The sequence below is a fragment of the Mirounga leonina genome, unplaced genomic scaffold (genome assembly GCF_011800145.1).
Source record: "Mirounga leonina isolate KUSES-001 unplaced genomic scaffold, KU_Mleo_1.0 Mir_91, whole genome shotgun sequence".
NCBI lineage: Eukaryota > Metazoa > Chordata > Mammalia > Carnivora > Phocidae > Mirounga > Mirounga leonina.
Genome location: NW_023270839.1, coordinates 41,808,500 through 41,831,668, shown reverse-complemented (window position 1 = coordinate 41,831,668; position 23,169 = coordinate 41,808,500). Strand labels below are relative to the sequence as shown.

Sequence of the window (23,169 nt, the reverse complement as noted above, 5' to 3'; positions counted from 1 at the left end):
TTTTCCCCTTCATGTATGAGAAAGGCAAGAGACACGCAGCATTTACAAGGCTGGTACCAAGGGCAAAACGGCTGTTGCCTTCCCTCAATCCTTTCACAGTAAGTAAAAGAGGTTCCCTTCTAGCATAGTGTATTTTAGATTCCTACCTAGCAATATGTACATATTCTGGTCAGTGTGTAAGAAAGAGCAGGTGTGGAAGAACAAGTTCCTGAGACTCGGAAGGGACATATATCCTGCCCCAGCTCTGGAGGAACCTACTTCCCCACATCTAAGACACCACGAATTCTAAGACTCCTACTGACTACAAAAGCTTTTCAGTGAAAAAGGAAAGAAAGCAATGGAATATTACATTAAATGCATAAATAAACTGTAAGATGCATTTTGATTGTAGACTTCACTTGAGGCAGCATGTCCACAAGACCAACTCTAGTAAATTGTTTAAAAGAAATTAAAAATTCTACGGGTGCCTAGGTGACTCAGTCAGTTGAGCGACCAACTCTTAAATTTGAGCCCCGTGTCAGGCTCTGCACTGAGTGGAGCCTGCTTGAGATTCTCTCTCCCTTTCCCTCTGCCCCTCCCTCCCCTAAAAAAAAAAAAAAAGAAAAGAAATAAAAATTCTAGCAGCTAATACCTCTGTGGTACTTGTATATGTCAAACACTGAGCTAAATGCATTATCATCATATGCATTATTAACTCATTTAGTTCTCATTATAACCATTGAGATAAATATTAGCTCCATTTTACAGATGAATAAATTGAGGCTCAAATTAATAAAATTACTTGCCTAGGGCTACACAACTAGAGTCTCCAATCCTAACTCTTTTTTTTTTTTTTTAAGATTTTGATTTATTTATTTGAGAGAGAGACAGAGAGCACATGTGGGGGGGGAAGGGCAGAGGGAGAGGGAAAGAGACAAGCAGACTCCTCTCTGAGCAAGGAGCCTGATGGGGGGCTTGATCCCAAGACCCTGAGATCAGGACCCAAGCCAAAGTCAGATGCTTAACTGACTGAGCCACCCAGGTACCCCTCTAATCCTAAGTCTTAAGCCTTAACAAACTGTACTACATTTATAAGATATACTGCAACTGAATTTATCGGCTGGACTATTATCCCAGCTTTGGCATTGAATAGCTGGCTGATCTTCAGATGTTTTATTTTAGATTTTTCCACTTCTCACAGAAAAGCAGAGAAGGAGGAAAGTCTGGGGAAAGTTCTAACTATTCTCCCACATAGCATCTTGCTGCTTTTCTTGTGAAGCGTTATTTGAACTATACAATAGCTATTATGTACGAGGCACAGTGCTGTGACCTCAAAGAGTAAGGAACTGATCCAAGGTCACGTAGCAAAGTTGAATTAAGAGGCAGAAGCAGAACTTAAACCTGGGTCTGACACTAAAACCAGAGCTCTTCCATTAGACCACCAACCCAATTGCCTTTTTTCTGACTAAATTCTTTAGCCTTATTCAGCCTTAGTTTCTTTCTTTCTTTCTTTCTTTCTTTTTTAAGATTTTATTTATTTATCCCAGCGAGAGAGGGAATCCAAGCAGGGGGAGTGGGAGAGAGAGAAGCAGGCTCCCCGCTGAGCAGGGAGCCCGATGCGGGGCTCGATTCCAGGACCCTGAGATCATGACCTGAGCCAAAGGCAGACGCCCAACAACTGAGCCATCCAGGTGCCCTGAGCCTTAGTTTCTTCATCTAAAAATGGGGATACAATGATACTTTTCTTGCAAGGCTATCACGAAGTTCGAATGAAATAATATACACAGAAGATCTAATACAGTAGTATATAGAAGGCATTCGGTGAATGATAATTATTGTTGCACGCAGTCCAGAGGGAACTTAATACTCCAACAGCAAAATAATGGACTTGACTTCCATGGGACTGATCACCTCAAACTAGGTCTTTGGAGAAAAGAATAGGTGTGAAGAGGTCTTGTAACTGCTCAACATTCTGGAAGAGTGTTCTATCTGAGGATAAATCTCTTACTTTAATACTAGAAAGGGCAAACAAAAAGGATAACTTCCAATGAAGCTACATAAAACTACAGTACAATTTTTTTCTCATAGAAAAAATTCCCGGAGAAAAACATTATTCCCAAAAAGCTATGATTCAGTTTATTCATTTCATAAACAGGTGGTGGCATACAATCAGTACCACACATTAACTGTGGCCTCCATCCTCTCACCAACAGAAATGACCATCACACAGGTGTTCTCCGTCTTCCTCTGATAAGCTACTAAACTTCATGGTCTGCCTACAAGACAAAGCTATGATCAGAGCTGCCTGAGGGGCTTGGTGAATCAAACATGCATCAGGCCTCAGACAGAGTGCATCCTGCTGGGTGGTTGGACAGGGCTCACCATAAAGGCCAGGGGCTCCCTTTAGGGTACTATAAAAACCTGTGAATCAAAATACATAGGGATCGCATAATTGACACTAAATCCCAACCCCCAGCAAGGTAGAAGGACTTTAGGGGAGGTGACAGTAGGACTAACAACCCTCTCCCACTTGTATTCCTTCTCTGTATGGCACATGATCTCTTCTCTTTCCTCGAAGGCTTCCGAGGCTGCTCATTTCAGAAAGGGAGGGGGAAGTGGCCTGCATGGTATTTCCCCCCGGTTCTTCATCCTGTTAGAGATGTCCTAACAGGGATGACTCTGCTATGATAAATCCTATCACAGATGCACAGGAGAAAGAAAAACTAAGTCCAGAACAACTCTCTTTGATTAAGTAGACCACCCACACAGACAACTATAGAAAGATCACATATTTCTTCTAATTAAGCTTTTTATTTTCAGATCATTATAGATCGACATGCAGTTTAAGACACAACACAGAGATATCCTGTATACCTTCTATCCATGGTAACATTTTGTAAAACTACAGTACAATATCACAGATGGGGTCCTGACACTGACGTAATCAAGAGAGAGAACGTGTCCGTCATCACACTCTTTTCTAGCCGCACTACTTCTCTCTGGCCCCGAACATTCTCCTCAGCTCCTGGTAACCACTAATCTCTTCTCCATTTCTATAATTTGTCATTTGAAAAATATTATAAAAATGGAATCATACTGTATGTAACTTTTTGTGCCTGGCTTTTTTTCACTCAGCATAATTCTCTGGAGATTCCTTTTTACTGCTGAGTAGTATTATACAGTATAAATGTACAGCATTTAATTATTCACTCACTGATGGACATCTGGGTTGGTTCCAGTTTTGGGCTATTATGAATAAAGCTGCTATGAACATTTGTGTACAGGTTTTTGTGTAAGCCTAAGTGTTCACTTCTTTGGGATAAATGCTCAGGAGTGCCACTGCTGGGTTGGGTGGTAGTTGCATATTTAAATTTTTAAGAAATGCCAAACTGTTTTCCATTGGGGCTATATTATTTTATATTCCTATCAGCAATGTGTTAGTGATCTAATTTCTTTGCATCCTTGGCAGCATTTGGTGTTATCTCTATTTTTAAATTTTAGCCATTCTAGTAGGTATGTAGTAATATTTCATTGTGGTTTTAGTTTGGCTAACGATGCTGAACATCCTTTCATGTGCTTATTTGCCATTTGTATATCCTCTTCAGTGCAATGTGTCTTCATGTCTTTTTTACTGTTGAGTTTTCAGGGTTCTTTATACATTCTAGACATATATTCTTTTAAAAGAATACGTTTAAGTAATGTCATATGGGGTTTCCTGTCTTTTGAAGATCATTGCCACAAATACAGAAATTCCCAGTGATTACCCGTGGCAAAGAGAATGAATGACCAACGTGGGGAAGGAGGCTTAATTTGTAGAGACGTTCATTTGTGTGGATTGTCAGAGCTGGAGAAAAACCAACAACCCACAGTCTTTAAGCTAGTTTGTTTACCTCAGTTAATGGGCTAAGTCTTTCTTTTTCTCAAAAACACAAATGTTCGTGAGTTATGATCTACTACAGCATTGGCATGTGATTAATATTCACAGCTAAAGGACAGTATTTAAATGATTTAAAAACAGGAGCCAAGGTAACTGTGCTTCTGTCACTAGCACTCACTTAACACAACTGCCCCTCCAGACACATGTGACTGAAGCAGTCACAGAGCTCAGGGAAGGAGCCTCCACACCGTGGCTCTCTCAGCCTCTCAGGTTCAACATAAACACAGCTGAAGATGATTCCTTTCTAAATGACTTGGGTTGCTCAAACACCAAGCAGTTCTTTTAAAAAAAAAACAGCTGTGTCTGCCTGTCCAGATAGCAAAAATATGGCTTAGGTCAAAAGCTCATTGTAACCTATGAGAAAGCACACACGGAGTACATCTCTACAAAAGAGGCTGCTATGAAAGTTTTGCGCACATTTTTCCTAAGTTACTTAAAATTAACCAGGTTAGTTTTCAACTTTATCCAGCAAATGATCATTCCCCAATTCGTTTCTGCCAAAAATCCCAACTTCACTATCCACTAAGGTATTAACACTGCCACCTTGACATCAACATTTCTTTCCTAAGGAATTCAAAGGTTTTACTTCTACCATCTCATTTTCTTCTCTCATTTAATAAATAGAATAATTTGAGGATGTAATACAAATATTCTTCTAACATTTTTTAGATCTTAAAGTTTACACCAATCTCGTGTAAAAGGCATTCGCAAATATATATAACATTTACCTGCCTATACTCTTTTGGATTACCAGCCTCCAATTCTCTTCCAAATTCCTTCCTTAAAAAGAATACCCTTGCATGGAACCTTCTTGTACCTTTTTCGGCAACTTCCTGTGAATCTATAATTATTTCAAAATAAAGAGATTTTTAAAAATGTTTTTTTTTCCATCTGTATTGTGTCTCAACATGTTCTTTTTATAATTCTTTGTTAGTGAAAATACTTCATTTCAGTATACTTTATAGTCGAAAAACCCTTTCCCCTTAAAGATGTCTTTTGATTTTATTATACCAGTCTGGTTTAGAAAGCACCTATTTTCTTTTTTTATCTTTTTAAGATTTTATTTATTTCAGAGAGAGAGAGCTTGGGCACGAGCTTGAGCATAAGTGGGGGTGGGGTGCAGAGGGATAAGCAGACTCCCCACTAAGCAGAAAGCCTGACATGGGCCTTGATCCCAGGACCCTGGGATCATGACCTAAGCCAAAGGCAGAAGCTTAACCAACTGAGCCATCCAGGTGCCCCCAAATCACCCATTTTCTTAGCTAAGTCACACTGCTTTAATTCTCAATTATTTGTTTGCATTTCACAGTATCTCATCTTCAGTTCTAAACGATTTCATACTTCCTGGAATACCCCACTTTGAACACAAAATAGTCTAAACAAATCAAGCACTTAGGGCAGTGTCTGCTACAGAGTAATGCTTCATAAATATTCATTATTATTACTATTACTACTCCTACTATTATTTTCATAGCATAATCCACTCTCGGGGATTCCCGATCTTTTCTTTTTTTCTCCCATATACCTCTCTGATTAGCCTTATTCCCTTACCTCACTAGCCTGTCATACTTCCGTCTGTCCCGGATCACAGAGTATGGAATCCTGGTGCTTGAAGGAACTTGAGTGATCACCTAGCGATCCCTTCAATGTATATAAGAGGAAACTGAGGCCCAGAGAGCAGGAGAGATCTGCCTTTCCAGGGTCACACAACGAGGCAGTCAATCAGTGTGACTGAACTGAGAATTCAAACAAAGCTTTATTCCTTCTTAGAAATTAAGCTTTTTAAGTTGTCTAAATTGGGCCAAGTCAGTGCTGTATACTTGAAGTTCTTTACTAATATATAAGAGAAAAAAATGGCTTAACTAAGGAAAGAAAATTTTGTCCAATTTCCAGATGCTCCCAATTCCTGGTCAACGACAAAAGCTACTTTTAAGTTTCTCTCTCTCTCTCTTTCTCTGACATTGCAAATGTCTTTTAAATCATCAGGGATTTTTTTTTTCAACCTACTGATTTGCTAGACCAAACATAGATAGGATTTTTCAGGAACCATGAGGTATGGTGATAATGACAGAATCACCGAAACTCTTTGAAAGAATGGTTTGCCTTTCTGGCAGGGGAAACTTCTTTCTAAAGTACTGTTTCCACCACACTGATGAGAAGAGAATTCCTTCTTTCTCTTCCTTTTTTTTTTTTTAAAGTCTGATTCACTGCAGTAAAATTCACACTTTCCAGGTGTATAGATCTATGTTTGTTTGTTTGTTTGTTTTCATATTTTATTTATTTGAGAGCAAAGCAAGAGAGATCACAGAGGGAGAGGGAGAAGAAGACTCCCCACCGAGCAGGGAGCCCAATGTGGGGCTCGATCCCAGGACCCTGGGATCATGACCTGACCTGAAGGCAGATGCTTAACTGACTGAGTCACATAGGCGCCCTAGATCTGTGTGTTCTAACAAATGTGTACAGTTGTGTAACCACCACCAAAATCAAGATATAGAACATTTCTAACACTCCTCAAAATTCCCTCACAGCTTTATAGTCAACCTGCCCTCCACCCTTTGGCAACCACCCATGCATTTTCTATCCATATAGTTTTACCATTTCCAGAATGTCGTACAAGTGGAATACAAAAGAGGTAGCCCCTTGAGACTGATTGCTTTCACCTTGCATAAAGTCTTTGATATTCGTCAGTAGTTCGTTCCCTATTATTACTGAGTAGTATCCCATTGTATGGATTAACTACAGCTTGTTTATTCATTCATTGTCTAAAAGACATCTGGGTTGTCTCCAGTTTGGGGGGGACTGTGAATCAAGCCACTGGGAGTGAGACTGCTGGCTCATGTTGCAGGAAAGTGTCAAACTGTTTCCCCAAGCAGGGGTACCATTTCATGTCCCTGCTAGCAATGCAGGAGAGTTTCTGTTACTCCATATTCTTGTCGGCACTTATATTGTCTCTTTTTTCTTTAATTTTAGTGAAGGGCTCCCTTTTAACAGAAAAAAGTAGCAGGAAACATTTTTCCGCACACTGAACTATTCACTGCTGAAACTTCAAGCAACCCTGCCTCCTTTCTTTCTCTTAATACCCGCAAGCAGTCCATTAGGAAAGTCTATTGATTCTACACTTAAAATATGTCCAGAATCTGACCACATCTCCCTATCTTCAAAACTGCCTCCCTGATCTGAGCCTCTGTAACTCACCTGGATTACTGCAACAGTTCCCAACTGGCCTCCTTGCTGTTCTGTGAACACTCCAGACATATCCTACCTGGTGTCTTCTGCTCTATTCCCCCATATACCTACTTGACCAGCTCCTCTCCTCCTCCAAGCCTCTGCTTCAGGCTCATCTTCTCTCTGAGGCCTACCCAGAGAACACTGCAACCTACCCTTTGGCTGCCCCAAGCTTGATCTACTTTTTCTTTTCTCCATATTACTAACCATCTTCTAACACACTGTATTTACTTTTTTATGTTTATTATTTATGGGTTGTTTGCCAACCCTGTTCTACCCCTGCTAGAATGAGTTCCATGAGTGTAGGAATCTTTTTTTGTTGTTGTTCTTATACTAATGTATTCCAAGTACTTAGAGCAGTGTCTGGAACATACCTGGTATTAAATAAATAGTTGCTAAATGACTGAACCAACAACATGACTTTGGAATCTAAGGTAGCACCAATTAGATCTGTGTGAGGCCAGATTTATAATAAGTAAAGCAAGGGGCAGAAGATAACATGTTGAAACCACAAGACTTAGTTTCTCTAAACACAAATCTATTTGCATAGCATTTGCCTTCAGAATAACATAAAAAATATATAGGGGCGCCTGGGTGGCTCAGTCGGCTAAGCGCCTGACTCTTGGTTTCGGCTCAGGTCATGAACTCGGGGTCTGAGATCAAGCCCGGTGTCAGGCTCTGTGCTCAGTGCAGACTCTACGTGAGATTCAATCCTTCCTTCTCCCTCTGCCCTTCCCCTGGCACGTGTCACGTGTGCTCTCTCTCTCAAATAAATACATAAAGTATTTTTAAAAATTTAAAAAATACATTTATCTATAATACAAAAACATTAAAAAACTCTCCTATTAGAGAAAGCAGATGAAACGAACCAGGTTCATATATACAAAAAATGTCTTGGGACACCAACTATCTAGGTTTTTTTCTTTCTAAAAACTTCTCCATCTGTGTAAGATTGCCCAAGCCGGATTGCCAATTTTATTTTCTTAATCTAAGCTCTATTCTCATTACCCTTCCATTTCTATTTTTTATCCTCAGGGAAAGAGAGAGCAGTTACTGCCAGGGCATTCTCACATCTTCCAAAGAAATGACACAGGTGTTAATCTTGTATTTATGTTTGATGTGGGTAATAATGGCTATGGCTGGAGCTGCAGGTTTATTAATATGCAGGGCTCTCACCTCATTAGTGGCGATGTGTGTTTTGAAGTTAAGCTGCAATGTTTGCTGTAATGTCAAATCTGGTCTGCCAGACTTTTTCACTGTTCATTTTCTTTGTTTTTACCCAGTCAGTACATGCTATGCTTACAGGGCTCACACATGTGCTATTTAATAAAGACAATTTTCCATAGTAGTTAATCCTGGTGGAACTTTCAAACATTTTTAATAATTATGTCCTCATGTGATACCACATGTCTATCTTAGAGAAAAGGTTTTCATAATTTTTGACCCGGTAATGCAAAGAATAATAAACTCTCTTCCTGGCTTAATCTGGAAGTGATATGTGCTTAAACTGGATAAAGTGATTAATGCATAGTTATTATATAATAAAAACTTGTGCTCATTATTAGCATTTGCATATATATCTCAACCAAATCTTTACAAGAACAAAATAAACAACAGTAAAACCTTACTGATGGGGCACCTGTCTGGTTCAGCTGGTTAAGTGTCTGCCTTTGGCTCAGGTCATGATCTCAGGGTCCTGGGACTGAGTCCCACACTGGGCTCCCCACTCAGCAGGAAGTCTGCTTGTCCTTCTCTCTCTCCCTCTGCCCCCCCCATGCTCTCTCTAATAAAATCTTAAAAAAATAAAAATTTAAAAACCTTATTGAATATAATATTTGATAATCCATTATGAACAGCAACTGTTATACTTTAATTCATAAAAAAAAAGTCCAGTGGACATAATACATATCAAAGGAACAAACCTGTGCCAGACTAACAAGCCTTGTGGGATGGGTGGTCTCACTGCGCTGCTCAGAGTTCGTTCCACTCTACGGTCCTCACTGAATATGCGCTGCAGGAAAGACTCTTAATTTTTACCAGCTTCTCTGGAAGTCATTAACTGTGTTTTATAAATTCCAAAAGATACTACTTATGCATTTATGTTTTACGGCTAAAAATCCAGGACCACAGTATTCCAAGGAAGCCATTTAAATGTGAGAAACAGTATTTTTCTCTTCTCATTAGGTAACTGAACGCATCTCCGTTTCTTCATCTTTTAAAATTTGTGTTCATAAGTACAAGACCCTGGCTCTAGGGGCAGCATTTGTAGGGAAAGAAATGATGATCGAAGAACACAGGTACTTAGACTAAGACAAAGGAGAAAGAAACTTAGATCACTCATGAGCATTTCTCTGCACCATCTTCCGTTTACTCTGTTCTCACAGTACCTGTAGCGCCCCCCCAAACCCGGCCCCTACCCCCGCAGAAGGACCACTGCCTTTGATTTGACAATGTGACACATATTCAGCTAGAATTCCCATCATCATTCATTTAGAGAAAGTAAAAATGAGTACATGGGCTTTTAAGAAGGTACAGCAACAAGCCTATATAGCAAAAGTGTATAAACAAGTATATTACCTATTTAATTGCCTTAGCTGAACTTGGAAGCTCTGATCTTTAATTGCCTGATTGAACTGATCTAAAAAGCTATAATTTTTTAATCAGGGAGAAAATTAAATAGCTTTTTGGTAAATAAAAAGGCATCTTTAATCTTATTTTTATGGAATCCAAGTTATTAAATATGGACAAAACCTCTAAAATATTAAGTTAAGTTAACAACTACTCAATCTAGAGTAAATTTCTCATTACAATGCTTCACAAAAGTCTCCAGGGACACCTGGCTTCTTCCACTCTTCAAATAAAAACACATGCTTTTAAATCCAGAAGGTAAAAGTTTCCATGAATAACCAGGAAACTCTAAAGCTAAGCATATAAATATATTTAATGAGGTGTATTACCACAGCATATTATTTCTTTAGTCGAATACTCATAATTACTGGGGAATAATTGTTCACCTGCACTATAATTCATTAGTCTTTCCATCTGACAGATGCAGATGCACATTGACTCACTGGTATTTATTTAAAACCCAAATCCCTTGGGAGGGTTTGTTGTACCACTATCCCCACTCAGCCCCTCACGGATATCTTCCCTTAACTAGGAGCATTTTACAATGGGTGATGCTTTAGGAATTCAGCTGGCCAGCAAAGACTGATAAGAGAAGTACAAGTTCAGGATTCCTTTTTGAAAACTTTATGTCCTCAATCAGGAAAGCCACTAAGGCCACTAAGGTATGTGAAGCAATCTCTTAAGGAACAGTGTATGATGATATCTGAAATGTTAGTAAAAGGAAGGGACGCAATTGTATAGAAAGTGAAGGCTTCTGCAGTAACTGACCAAAGAACCTTTTCTTAGCTTAAGCTGCATCCAGAGCTGGGATGGACCTACTTGCCTCTGAGAGGCTCTGGTCGACCACACTTGCCCACAGTGATTACAGATGGTTGTTCTGGGAATCTGACGTACACCCTGTACTTTATTTTTAGATCCCAGGCATAAATCCACTTGAAACATGTATATCAAGATCCCACTTCAAAGAAAAATTCAATTTTTTCTCCAAAACGAAGAGTAAGACTAAAACCAATGATTGCAAAGAAGAAAAAATAAAAACAACTGCAGAATAACTAAACAGTATTTCCCTATCCACTATGGTTTTAAGTGCTTCTAAGATTGCTCACAGAAAGTTATGACTAGGGAGAATTCACTATAAGCCAGAAGTATGGTGTATGCCCAGAGTATAGGATGATCCTAAGGATCACTTTAATAGTAACATCTGCATTTCCATGGCAAGGTCCTTTTAATGAAGGCTTTGCTATTGAGAATTGATGTCTTCCTTGAGTTCCTTTGTCAAAAGGATAGCAGATGTCCATAAAAATCAATAAAATGACAAGAACTGACCACTGTGTTAACTCCTATTAAAATGGCCATTACCACTTCATGGGTTGGTGAGTGTGGGGAGGTAGGAGTACAGGGAAGAGAAGCAATACAGGTCATATTATGTTAAATACCATTCTCTCTCTAAAAAAAAAAGACAAAGAAAAAGAAAAAAAAAAAAAAGAAATACCATTCTCTCTTAACCTTGGTCGTGAAAATGCTCCATTCTTTTCTCACCCACCAGATGCGTTCACATGATGACTTCTCCCCAGGAAGAGTAACACTAACACAACTCAGCTCACTCCCCCTATGTCTACATTTTGCACCAACTATACTCTAGAAATAGACTGGACGAGCTTTAAGGGAAAATTTGGTTCCTGATTCCATTTAATCCACATAAACACCTTCAAGAACTACAAGTTTTACTTGCCAAAGTCTACACCTCCTCTTCAAAAGAGGACGAGGGATTTAAGAAGAAATCTGAAATCACTAGGATATTAAAACCACACAACAAAAAACAACCCCTAGGGACCAATGTGTTACTACAGTTGAAGGCATCAGTTGTTTACTTGCTCTCTCAAAGCTTATACCTTTTTTTAAAAAAACTTTCCTTTAATCACATTCAATGTGTATGTTGTTGCATTCCCCAAATGTGCATAAAGTGGGGCTGAGCAGATGTGTTAAAATCAACCAGTACTGTTAGTAATAGGAGGCCCTGAAGTTACTTTGCTATAGTCTGTTTCTCACTTAATAATTTGCTCCAAATGAATTCATGCATTTTGGGAACACTGAAAAATTCAAAGGGAGGTTCCTTTCACAACATTCAAGTTACCTGATTATTCTTCTCCAGTGTTCTGTTAATAGACTGGGAGACTAATTTTTGATGCATTCACCAACTCCTTATTTAAAGCTTTACTTTCAAGGTATGTGAAGCAATCTTTTAAGGACCAGTGTATGGTGATATCTGAAGCATTAATAAGGGATGCAATTGTATAAAAAGTGAAGGCTTTGCAGTAATTAGAGTTAAGGATTAAAAATCAGATCCTGTTATTTTCAAATACTATGAAATACCTTTTTACATGTTTGGTAAATATCCACAAAAATACCATGCCTATAATCTAAATCAGAGCAGCTGAAGGAGAAAATAAGCAAAATATTTATAAAGCAGGCATCTTTTTGACTACCAAATATATCAGCTGGCTTAAATATCAGATCATTTATTTTATTTAAAAAGCAAGGTATCTGGAGAGCTCCCCACCCAACCTCACAAATTAATTCAGAGCTCGTAAGCACAGTACATACCTCTATGTAAAATCTTTAAACTCCACAAATAGGTAAGGCCTTTAACAACCTAAATTTAAGAAAGAGAAACAGTCCAATGATGATTTTTTATCAGAAATTTTCCACATTTAAACATATAATCATTATCAACCATAATTCTTCCTTTAAAACTCTGAAAACCAATAAGTGTTTATTACACATCTCCCATTTCTGTGCCAGGCTCTTTGAGGATGCCAAATGTGTAAACTACAGCCCTCCTTCCTTTAATGGGCTTACAATGTTCTGAAGATAAGCCACGATGAATGAAAAAAAGGAAGGTATGTGCATGTAACATGACCTGGAAGTATATCTACTAAGTTCGCAGTGGTGGTGTGGGCAGGGAGGAAAGGCTTTCCCTTCTTATACTTTTGTATGTGGATTTTTTTTTTTAAGTCGTGACATTTGTGACTAAGGAAAGACATTTTTTAAAAGCTAACTAATGAAGACAATGGGTGGAACAGAGATTGCTTTTCCTGCCCATAATCAGGAAGGCTTTACCAAAGTGCTGAGCTCTAAGTAACAGATTCAACTGATGTGAAGGAAAGAGAAGAAGGTGTTCAGGACAAGGTAAAAATATACTGTCCAAGTGCTGGGGCCATATATTCTTCAAAAGATCAAGGTCAGGAAAGACAAAGAAATGCTGAGAGACTGCTCTGGGTTAACAGAGACCAGAGACATGACAACTAAATACAATGTATAATCTTAGACTGGATGCTGGACCAGAAATGTTTATTCTTTTGGTCTAGAAAGGGTATTCCTGGACAACTGGCAAAATCTAAGTTAGGACTGCTGATTAGATAGCAGTACTGTACCAATCAATGCTCATTTCCTGATTTTGATCAGTATACAGCAATGATGTTAGAAAATGTCCTTGTTCTTAGGAAATATACACCTGAAGTATTTAGGGGTAAAGGGCCATTGATGTCTACGACGTACTCTCAAATGTTTCAGGAAAAAAACACATACCAAATGTGGTTAACTGGTAACAACTGGGGAATCTGGAGGAAGCATCTTTCAACTTTTCTGTAAGTTTAAAATAATTTTTAAAAAATATTTCCAAAAAATGTTTTAAATGATATTCAGGTAGGAAAGATCAAAGTATATCAAGATGAGCAGCCTCACAAGCCAAGCTGGTGGATGCAGGCATATGTATGGAGTCATGTAGAAAACATTGAAAGCGCAGGTCAAAAAAATAAAGGGAGAAAATACAAACATTCGAATTAGAATGGGTTTTTGATTGAACAGCCTGTGTTAAGAATAATCAGTCAAATAAGATTCTGAAAAAAAGATGTTTCTAAGACCCTAAGTACATGGGTTACAAGTGCTGCCTTCTATGTGAGAAGTTTAATCACTAAACACTTTAACAATCTTTACATAGAAATGGTTGCAAAAGGGGATGCACATGTTTTTATTCATACCCACTGATGCTGTATGCACATGACTGTGAACTTGCCAATTTCAAGGTTGACTATTCATAATTATGTATCAGATACAATGAATGAACCACTATCACTCAAAATTTACTTCCAGAATTTAGAAGTACCCACCATTACAGAAAATTTTAGATGAGTCAGGACTATAAAAACAAGGAAACCTGCCATTATGAGGAATAACTGAGTGATTAACATATTTATTTTGAAAATGATGAAAAGAAGGTTGGGGCTAAATCTGGAAGGATTTTAGTTGATCAATTAAGACTAAGAGCAATACTAAAAAGAGAAATGCAAAGAGAGAAAACCAATTTCCAAATACTAAAGATTTAGAAGAAGGTAAAATCTATATCAGTTAATGCTGAGCAGAGATTAACATATTTTAATTCTTTTCTTAGAGGGGGATGTACTCCTGAAAGATTTGCTAGCAAGGTATGATCATTTCCACAGTAAGCTTATATGTTTTAAGAGAAGAGAATACATTTTTATAGCAAATTATTTTTTCTAGGATTTGGAATAAGTGGCATTACAATAAAACACATATGTTCTAGACAGTAAGATAGTAAAAAAAACAAAAAGAAAAGAAAAGAAAAAATCAAACTAGTAATAATGATAACCAACAGAGGAAGGAAACAGGCAAAAATATTGCCTTAAAAATCAATAATGAAAACAATTTTCTCTTTGGGTAGTAGGATGAGGCCATCTTATTTAGCATGGAAGTAATCACCTCCGAGTTCTGAAATTAGGGTTAAACTTCTCAATTTATAACCTTACTTGCATATTATAAAACCTTCCCATTAAAGATGGTTCACCATTAAAAATTGGCCCCACGAAAAATGAATAACCAGAAAACACACAAGGGGAAGGCAATCCATATATTCAGATTATCAGGCAGAAAAAAAAGTAAAACAAATACTGATTTTGTAATACTTACTAAAATTACAAATCTTATTAGAGCTTCAAAAAGAATGTACGGTTCTTCCAACTTTGTCAAAATAGATTACGTTTTCCTTTAGAAGCATATAAAAAGCAGTGTACAGAAATCTGTCCATTGAAACTCTAGAGGGTATTATTGGTATTCAGTAGGCTAGGTTTCACAACAATGACTTGACAAAGCCTTGACACTGAATGTACTTGTATCTGCTGTCAATCACTCACTCCTTGACATGTCAAATGCACATCCTTTCAGCGACAACTTCAATCAACATTAGCACTCAAAATACAGCACACAGTGTCACTGCTTCAGAAATGAGAGGAAAAACAAAACGTGCAAGCATGGCAGGGAATGGCAGGAAGGCATTCCTCTTTCTAGGAGACCACATTCAAATGGAAAGTGGATAAAAATCACTGAGCAAGTTGAAAGGCTGAAATCAGCCAGTTTATGTGAATACTTTTTTTTCCTGGGAAAATATTCTCTTGCCATATACCCTATGAGAGAAAATTCAAACAACACATCATATAAGTTGACAGGGGTCCATCCTGTAACGAACCTTGAATCTTTGGACGTCAACAGCATGCCAGGTTATTAGAACCTGGGATATAAAGCTAATTGGGAGGAGGAAGAGATGCCTAGATGTCGTTCTATGACATGAAAGGAATCTGAAGCAACTGTATGTGTCACTCCACTCCTTTCTCATATACTTCTCTTTTTTTTCTCTTTATTTTTTTCTCTTTAACCTTGTTCTCCTTTTCAGGCCTTCCTCTCCTTTTTTCTCATTCTCTTAGGAAAGCAGAGTGAAAGAGCATGGGGCTTGGGGTAAAACAGCGCTGGGTTCAAATCTTTACTGATTAGTTATAGATAACTTTAATTTTTCTAAACCTCATCTTGCACATGTATAAAATATGATCAATAACCTACAATCTACAGAGTTTGCTATAAAGATTAAATGACATAATATTTATACATAAAACACTTCATCAACATTGGCACAACGAGGTAGTCAATATACACCTATTTCTCTCCTCTCTCCTCTCTCCTCTGATTCTGTTGCTTCTGACGTGGCAAAGAGCACCCATATGCTTTTCGGCCCCATGGAGAGAACTCAAGGGAACAATGTTGATCTGTCTTCAGAACAGTAGAGGAGAGATGACCTACAAACATCAATTTGCTAGTCTTATTTTGATTGGGGGAATCCTTCCACTAGTGTTTGTCAGCTGCAACAAAGACTTATCCAAGTTTGTAATCTAATCAAATTACATTAAAAAAATATGCTTTGGAAGCATTATATAAGCTTAGGCCCCAGCAGAGTTTATAAAAAGTGGCAGGTGAAGAGCAAAATTATCAAAAGCATTTCTTTTACTCTGGCCACAGGCAGTTTTCATTACTATGACCTGATGAGCCATAAAAGCTAAAGAAATTGGACACATTTTAGGGGGGGGAACCCTAATTTTTAAAAAAAATGTAAGGGCAAATGTAAGTAATGCTTTGGGTTGGCACTTATTTTAAGTGCCTTTCACTGAAATAATTTTTGTCATATTTTTGATTAACCAATAGGTAACCCTGGTATTTGAAGCCCGATTATTATTATTATTTTTGCTGACTCCATTCACTTTGCAGGATTCTCACTCCAGTAGAATTGAAAAGACCAATGGCCTTGTGTGGATGCTCTACACAAGATGGAGGTAAGATTTATGAAGTCCAGGAAGAGCACACTTCTCTGACTGAAGGAAGCAGATTCCTATTTTAGCCAAGTTCAACACATAATTGAGTATATAGAACTCATATACTTTTCTTTTTCAATTGGTATTCTAGCCTTTTTTTGCCCTGTATTATACGTGTTATTAAACTTTAGAGCCAAGAACTGCCAAAAGCCACAAAGCATTCATTCCCCTCTGAGATTAAAAGAGGAAATGAAACATTTTTATTTTCATCTAAAATAGTGATTTAAGTACTCAAATTTCATACTAAACTAATCTACCTAAACATGTAGATTAGAAGCTACTTAGCAATAACATCAGAAAAGAAAGTTCTCATCACCCTGGGCAGTTCACACTAATAATTAGAAAGAAAAAAGGAAAGCTGTGAATTACAATGAACTAAGACTAAATAAGTGTCCATGTTGGATTAAAGGATTTGAGTTGTCAGTTTGATGTATAATGAATGTGAAAAAGAGCCATTTAATTAAATGGTACATGGTATAATCGCTTTGTTCTGCATTAAACTGCTTAAGTTATCAGAGTGCCTTTAGTTTAGCAACTGTTTACTATTACACCACCCCATGACTTCTCTTAGACGCTGTTTAGCCTGCATTATTCCAAATTTCAAATCTGGAGCTTATATAGTAATGTTAGTCTAGTTGAAATATTTCATCAATTTATGTATGAATGCAGAAAACAGGAAAACTGCTTTTAATCACAAAGGGAATAAATTCCTAGATATCGCTGGTAAAAAAATTAAAAACCACACAAAAAGTCTGCAGAAATCTTTAAGAATAAAGTAGTGTTTTCTTATAAATAGTTTTATTTTAATAATTTGGCTTGAAAAGTATTTTCTAATCATAAGCCTATAACTACAAAATATTCCCCAAACAGCTTTCTTGCTGAAGAACCTGGAAATGTTACTGGTTAGCAAGTGTACTACAGTCTCTGTAAACACATGAAAGCAGAATAGGTCACAGGTCACAGGCCCCATAAGCCTGAAGCATGTCATGTGACTATGTTGTTACTGTGGGTTGGTCTATGAAAAGAAGAAAATGCAAAAATGACAAAAGAAGAGAGTTGAGAAGGCCCTGGCAGTCAACAGGGATTGGAAAAAAAGAAAACAACATCATGAGGATATAAGGGGAACAGATTTGACTAGAAAGATTCAATCACCCCAATTTCATAAGGTTGAAGCCATATATACTCACTGCTATTGCAATTCTTCCAAGGACATGCTCTGGAATTTTTCTATATACATCCAAGGATCCCCCTGTAGAGACAGATTTGTTGCATTATTATAAATAAAACTACCAGAACACTGCATTGGGCTCCTCCTCTGCGCATTCACTGTGAGAATATTTTTTTTCTTCTCTTCCTCTTACATTGTGCATTGGATATCTAAGGTCAAATTGGTTTTTAGTCCAATTTTACTTATAACATAATATCACACTACCAGATGAAGCATAACTAGATATTTCCATTTTATTTCCAAGTGTATTACATACATGTAAAAACTGAAAGAAACTAGTCAAGGGTAGGCCATGCCTCTCCACTTTATGTAAAATTAAATACATACACAAAACTAAAGATAAACAGGTCAACCACATTTAGGTATCTACCTTGTGTAACAGTTTTCTCAAATGTAAACCAGGACTCTGTCTTAGAATTTTCAAATTAACTAAACAAAAGGCAGTGAATATAAGGTCCAAAATACACATAAAAAACTAATAAAGTAAAATAGTAATATTAACATCTATCTAAATGAATGTTATCCTTCAAATTAAGACAAGAAATCAACCTATTCCAAAGATACTCGGTTCAAAATGGTTTGGATTTTATTTGTTTTAAAAATTCTCTTTGATACCACTTCAAAAACCACTTTATGAACTAAAAAAGAAAAACCAATCTCCTTGTATCATAGTATTTTTCACTAAAATGGTATTCACTAACATCCTTCATCTTTACTAAATCCAGCTTTTAGCAGTTCCAAAAACTGAAACCATTAGACTGTAAACAGAAGGACAGAGCCACATTGTTTACTGGTTTTAAGTTTTCATCAACCTAAAAATGGGCATAACTAGCAGACAGTAGTTATTTGATAAGTATCTGTCAAATGAATCAACAGATAAACTAAAGTCCACGTAAACTTCACCAGATAGGTATAGTTGCTCTGAAAGCAGTTTCAAAACAAGGAACCACAGCAATAGTAACATTGCTGAGACTAATTTGCACAGCTTTCCCAGGTAACTATTTTAAAGGAACCAATATTCACTTGGAAGTATAAATTTGGGTATGGTTGTCACATTTTTCAATCTCACACAAGTAATGTAAGAATTTCAGAAAGATATGCAAAGAACCACTACTTCACTCATATTAACAATATAATTCTATGAGAGCTATAAAACAGTATGCAATAACCTTTCTTTGAGTCAAGTTGAGGTGTAGTCTTTCCGTTCTTTTTTTTTTTTTTCAGATTTTATTTATTTATTTGAGAGAGAGAGAGGGAACACAAGCAGGAGGAGGGGGAGAAGGAGAAGGAGACTCCCTGCTGAGCAAGAAGCCCGATGCGGGGCTCAATCCTAGGACCCCGGAATCATGACCTGAGCGGAAGGCAGAAGCTTAACTGCTTGAGCCACCCAGGCGTCCCTAGTCTTTCAGTTCTATAAAGGAATTATCCAGAATATTTGAGAAATAATGTCCATTTCAATCAGAGGCTAAAAATTCATATTTAATCACTTTACTACTAGATGATTTGTAAGTATGCCTCATATGATACTAAAATGGAGGGGCGCCTGGGTGGCTCAGTTGGTTAAGCGACTGCCTTCGGCTCAGGTCATGATCCTGGAGTCCCGGGATCGAGTCCCGCATGGGGCTCCCTGCTCAGCGGGGAGTCTGCTTCTCCCTCTGGCCCTCCCCTCTCTCATGCTCTCTCTATCTCATTCTCTCTCTCAAATAAATAAATAAAATCTTTAAAAAAAATAAAAAAATAAAATAAAATGGAGCATGTTATTCTTTTGAAATGAAGGTAAGTGCATTTCACAAATATGAATATTTTTATGTGTCAAGTTTTCCTAAAGCTGAACATCAGAAAAAAATTATTTTTCCTATAAAAACAAATGATATCTATTGCATACATATAAAGCTACTGACTTTGGATTTATCCTGTTTAACGCAGAAAAATCACTTCTTTAGGTAACTCTGACGTGTAGTTTCCAGATTCTTACAATAAGCTGGAAAACCACTAAATGGTATAACTTTATGCTTTGGCTCTGGGTGCTACCCGGAAGATAATGAAAAAAAGACACTTCTGCAATGAACTGAACCATCTTTATTTACTAAAATAGCACTTTTATTATAGATGTAATAAAAGTGAAAATACAGTAAGAAAACATTTCCTGTTCTCATTGATCTTTCAAATGAATTGGCAATTGCAAGAATAAACAGTCAAGAAGATCAAGCTTTACGTGCTGGTATTTGGAAGACTGACAAATGCAGTGTACTGGACCAATCCCTTGTGAAGTGAAGGGAAGCTTGAGTGGCTCAACAGTAGGACGTGCAAATCCATTCACATACACTAGTAAGAAGTCCTGAGATTTTTTTTTTTACATAAGATGTAAATCAGGGTTTAATTAGCTAAACAGACAATCAATAGTCAATAAGCTAAATGGAAACGCCAAAGATTACATTACTACCCTTATTGGTAGAACAAGCCAAAAAATAATCTCATTTTGAGGTAGTTCACTGGTTTTTGTAAATATCCATTTGATTTCGGTTATATCCCACTCTCCTTAGCCACCTACATGAGTAAATCTTTATATACTGGCTTTGTGTCATCATCCTGTCCTTGACATAATCATTAGAGATAACTCAAAGGCAAAAAAAAAAAAAAAAAAAAAAAAGGATCTGGCAGATCCACTCAGAATCAAGAGTTCCTATTAAGCTTAAATACGTTCTCTTTGTGCAATTATGTAATTCTTAGGCTAAAGATGAAAGATTTTCAGTTGAATTGGTACTGAGTTTTACTATCACTTCTATCTTACAGGCCTATCCCAAAAAGGCAATTCTTAGACTCATTAAGTCACCCAACATTAGTGCTAGAGGGACATTAAAGATCAGTCCAATGACTTTATTTGACAAATGGGAGAAACTGAGTCCCAGAAAGGTAAGTTTTCTAGTCATAGCCATGAGTCAGCTGATTGGTAGAGCTCAGGTAAGGTCTCATCAGCCTTTGAAGTCCCAGAACTGCAAACATTTAAAAGGTTTCCCCATAACATCATAGAGCTTAAGAATCACATGTGAACTTTTTTACAGTTTAATATAATGTGATATTACCATTACTCAGATAGTTTAATCTTAGTTGAGACATTGGTATTCAAGGCATTTAGAAACTCATTTCTATGTTGCACAGTTGGTTTGAACCTTTTATTCATGATTCTAAGGGGACATCACTGGTTTGCTCTCTGTGACCTGTCATTTGTGTTCCCTGGCCTCAGACCACCCCTCGCCAGTCATTTCATTGCACACCACTATCCACCATAGGAACCAGGAGAAGAGTGCTAAAAATAGATTAGCAAAAAACCCCATCTCAACTGCCAAACCATATACTTCTCTTGATGAATTAGGGCTATCATTTTCATGGAACTAAGCCAAAAGGATTCATGGCATAAGGTCTGTGCTTAACCTAATATGGGGCTAAAATATAGTGTCTTGCATGTAGGATAAACACAAATATGTAGTAAATGAACTTCTCAAGAAGCAACAATACTGTCATATTCATCCCAAAATTTTCCTTAAAATGGCCATGATTATTATCAATACTAATTAAATTAAAATCTGGAACTATAAGCAAAAATTTCAGAAGAAGCCCTTTTAGCTTCTGTTAGATGAAAAAATAAAGAACCCTTTCTTTCAAGTACTCAAGGGAGTACTTGATCCTCCCTTTCTTTCTCTACAACATGGGTTTTTGGGGAAAAAATGTTATTCCCAAGATGGCAATCCAAAACCATAGGCATATATTCTGAGATGCTATATTTGAGCATTTCTGAGGACATTGTTTTACTCAATGAGAAGGCATATCACGTCACTCCCTTATTTGAATCCTTCCAATGGCACCCTAATTCAGACTGATACACAACTTCCTTACATGGCCTACACAATCTAGCTTCTGCTTACTTCTCTGGCCCCTTGTCCAGCCCCAGGGCCTCTCATCACTACTCACTAGTCACTCTGGCCTTCTTGAGGGGCCTTGATTATATCAAGTTTGCTCCCACCTTGATGCATTTATACTAGATACTACGTCTTCCTCGAAGATGTTCCCCATGACCTTCCCTGAGTGGTTCATTGACATTAAAGTCTCTGCTAAAATGTCACTCCCATAAAAAAGCCATCCTTGCCCATCCTCTCTAGCTCCTTCTCTCCTATAGTCATCATCTGCCCTGCTTTATATTCTAATGAGACTTCTCCCTCTCAGAGAATGTACTGTGTGTTTCTTCTCAGCCTCCTGTTCTAGAATTTAAATGCCATAATGACAGGAACTACTAAGTCCTATTCACTACTGTATTCCCAGGTTTAGAACAGTGGCTGAAGGAAAGTGCTCAATAAATATTTGGAAATAAAGGACTAATATGAGGTTAAAATAGTGAGAATCTACACTAAAGGAAAAGTACTAGGGTTGGGAGAAAGTTGTCAAGAAGTTTAACTGCAATGGGAAGGGAAGAGAAGAAATGATAGAGGGCGGTACATAGTTTTTGGTCCATATATTTTTGGGGTACATTTTGCTGTGTTATAGAGAAGGAAGATCCAAAAGAGAGAGGGTGACTGGTGGAGAGAAATCCACTGAGTGGATGCGCATGTGGAGGGACTGACCTCGTGCAGCCCTTCATGTGCAGGGTCAGGTGGGTTCACGTGTGGCTAGGCTACAGGTGGAAGCACAAGGAAATGTGAGAGCTCACATCTGAAAGTCTACGTGATCTCTGAGGGAGAAAGGAGGAGGTCAGATCTGGGAAAGGGTAATAAAATTTTAGGATAGTTGATGTGGTAAATAACAGAAAGATGGGAACTGGAGAACAATCTGCAAAAAGTGGGAAATTTTAGTGTTCAGGGACTGATTAGCATGGAGTAAAGGGAAGCTGCCAAGGAGCAGTAAGAGAGGGGCTTTAGGCAGCTCAAGTCTAGAAAGGAGTCATCTCAAAAAAGACAGTTAAATATAGACTGTAAAGTGAATGTTTTAAGGTAAGGACTTAAAGTATTAAAAATATGTCATCTTTGGGGTGCCTGGGTAGCTCAGTCGGTTAAGTGTCTGACTCTTGGTTTTGGCTCAGGTCATGATCTCAGGGTCATGAGATCGAGCCCCACATAGGGCTCTGCGCTCATCCTGGAGTCTGCTGGAGATTATCTCTCTCCCTCTTCCTCTGCTCCTCTCTCTGCTCTCTCTCTCTCTCTCTTTCTCTAAAATAAATATATAAAATCTTTTAAGAAATAAAAGGGAGTCCTTCAGACTGAAGGAATTTCAGAGGAAAGTTACTAGACAGTAACTCAAATCCACACAAAGAAATACAGTACACTGGTAGAGGTTACTATATAGGTAAATACAAAAGACAAGATACATGTATTTTTTATTTGTAAGTCTTTTTCTCCTATCTGATTTAAAAGAGAACTGCAGGAGCACCTGGGTGGCTCTGTCATTGGGCGTCTGCCTTTGGCTCAGGT

General features: G+C 37.6%; 1 protein-coding gene across 5 annotated transcripts in view; it reads right to left on the bottom strand.

Annotated features, from left to right (window-relative positions):
- The window catches only part of MAP2K5 (mitogen-activated protein kinase kinase 5), a 245,900-nt gene that overhangs the window by 126,447 nt on the left and 96,284 nt on the right, over positions 1-23,169 (bottom strand). For all 5 annotated transcript variants that reach the window (XM_034993805.1, XM_034993806.1, XM_034993809.1 and 2 more), the window contains exons 12-13: positions 17,670-17,731; positions 12,374-12,422 (exon numbers count right to left, since the gene is read on the bottom strand). In XM_034993805.1, coding sequence (XP_034849696.1) covers positions 12,374-12,422; positions 17,670-17,731 — 111 coding nt within the window. The remainder of the gene's footprint in view (positions 1-12,373; positions 12,423-17,669; positions 17,732-23,169) is intronic.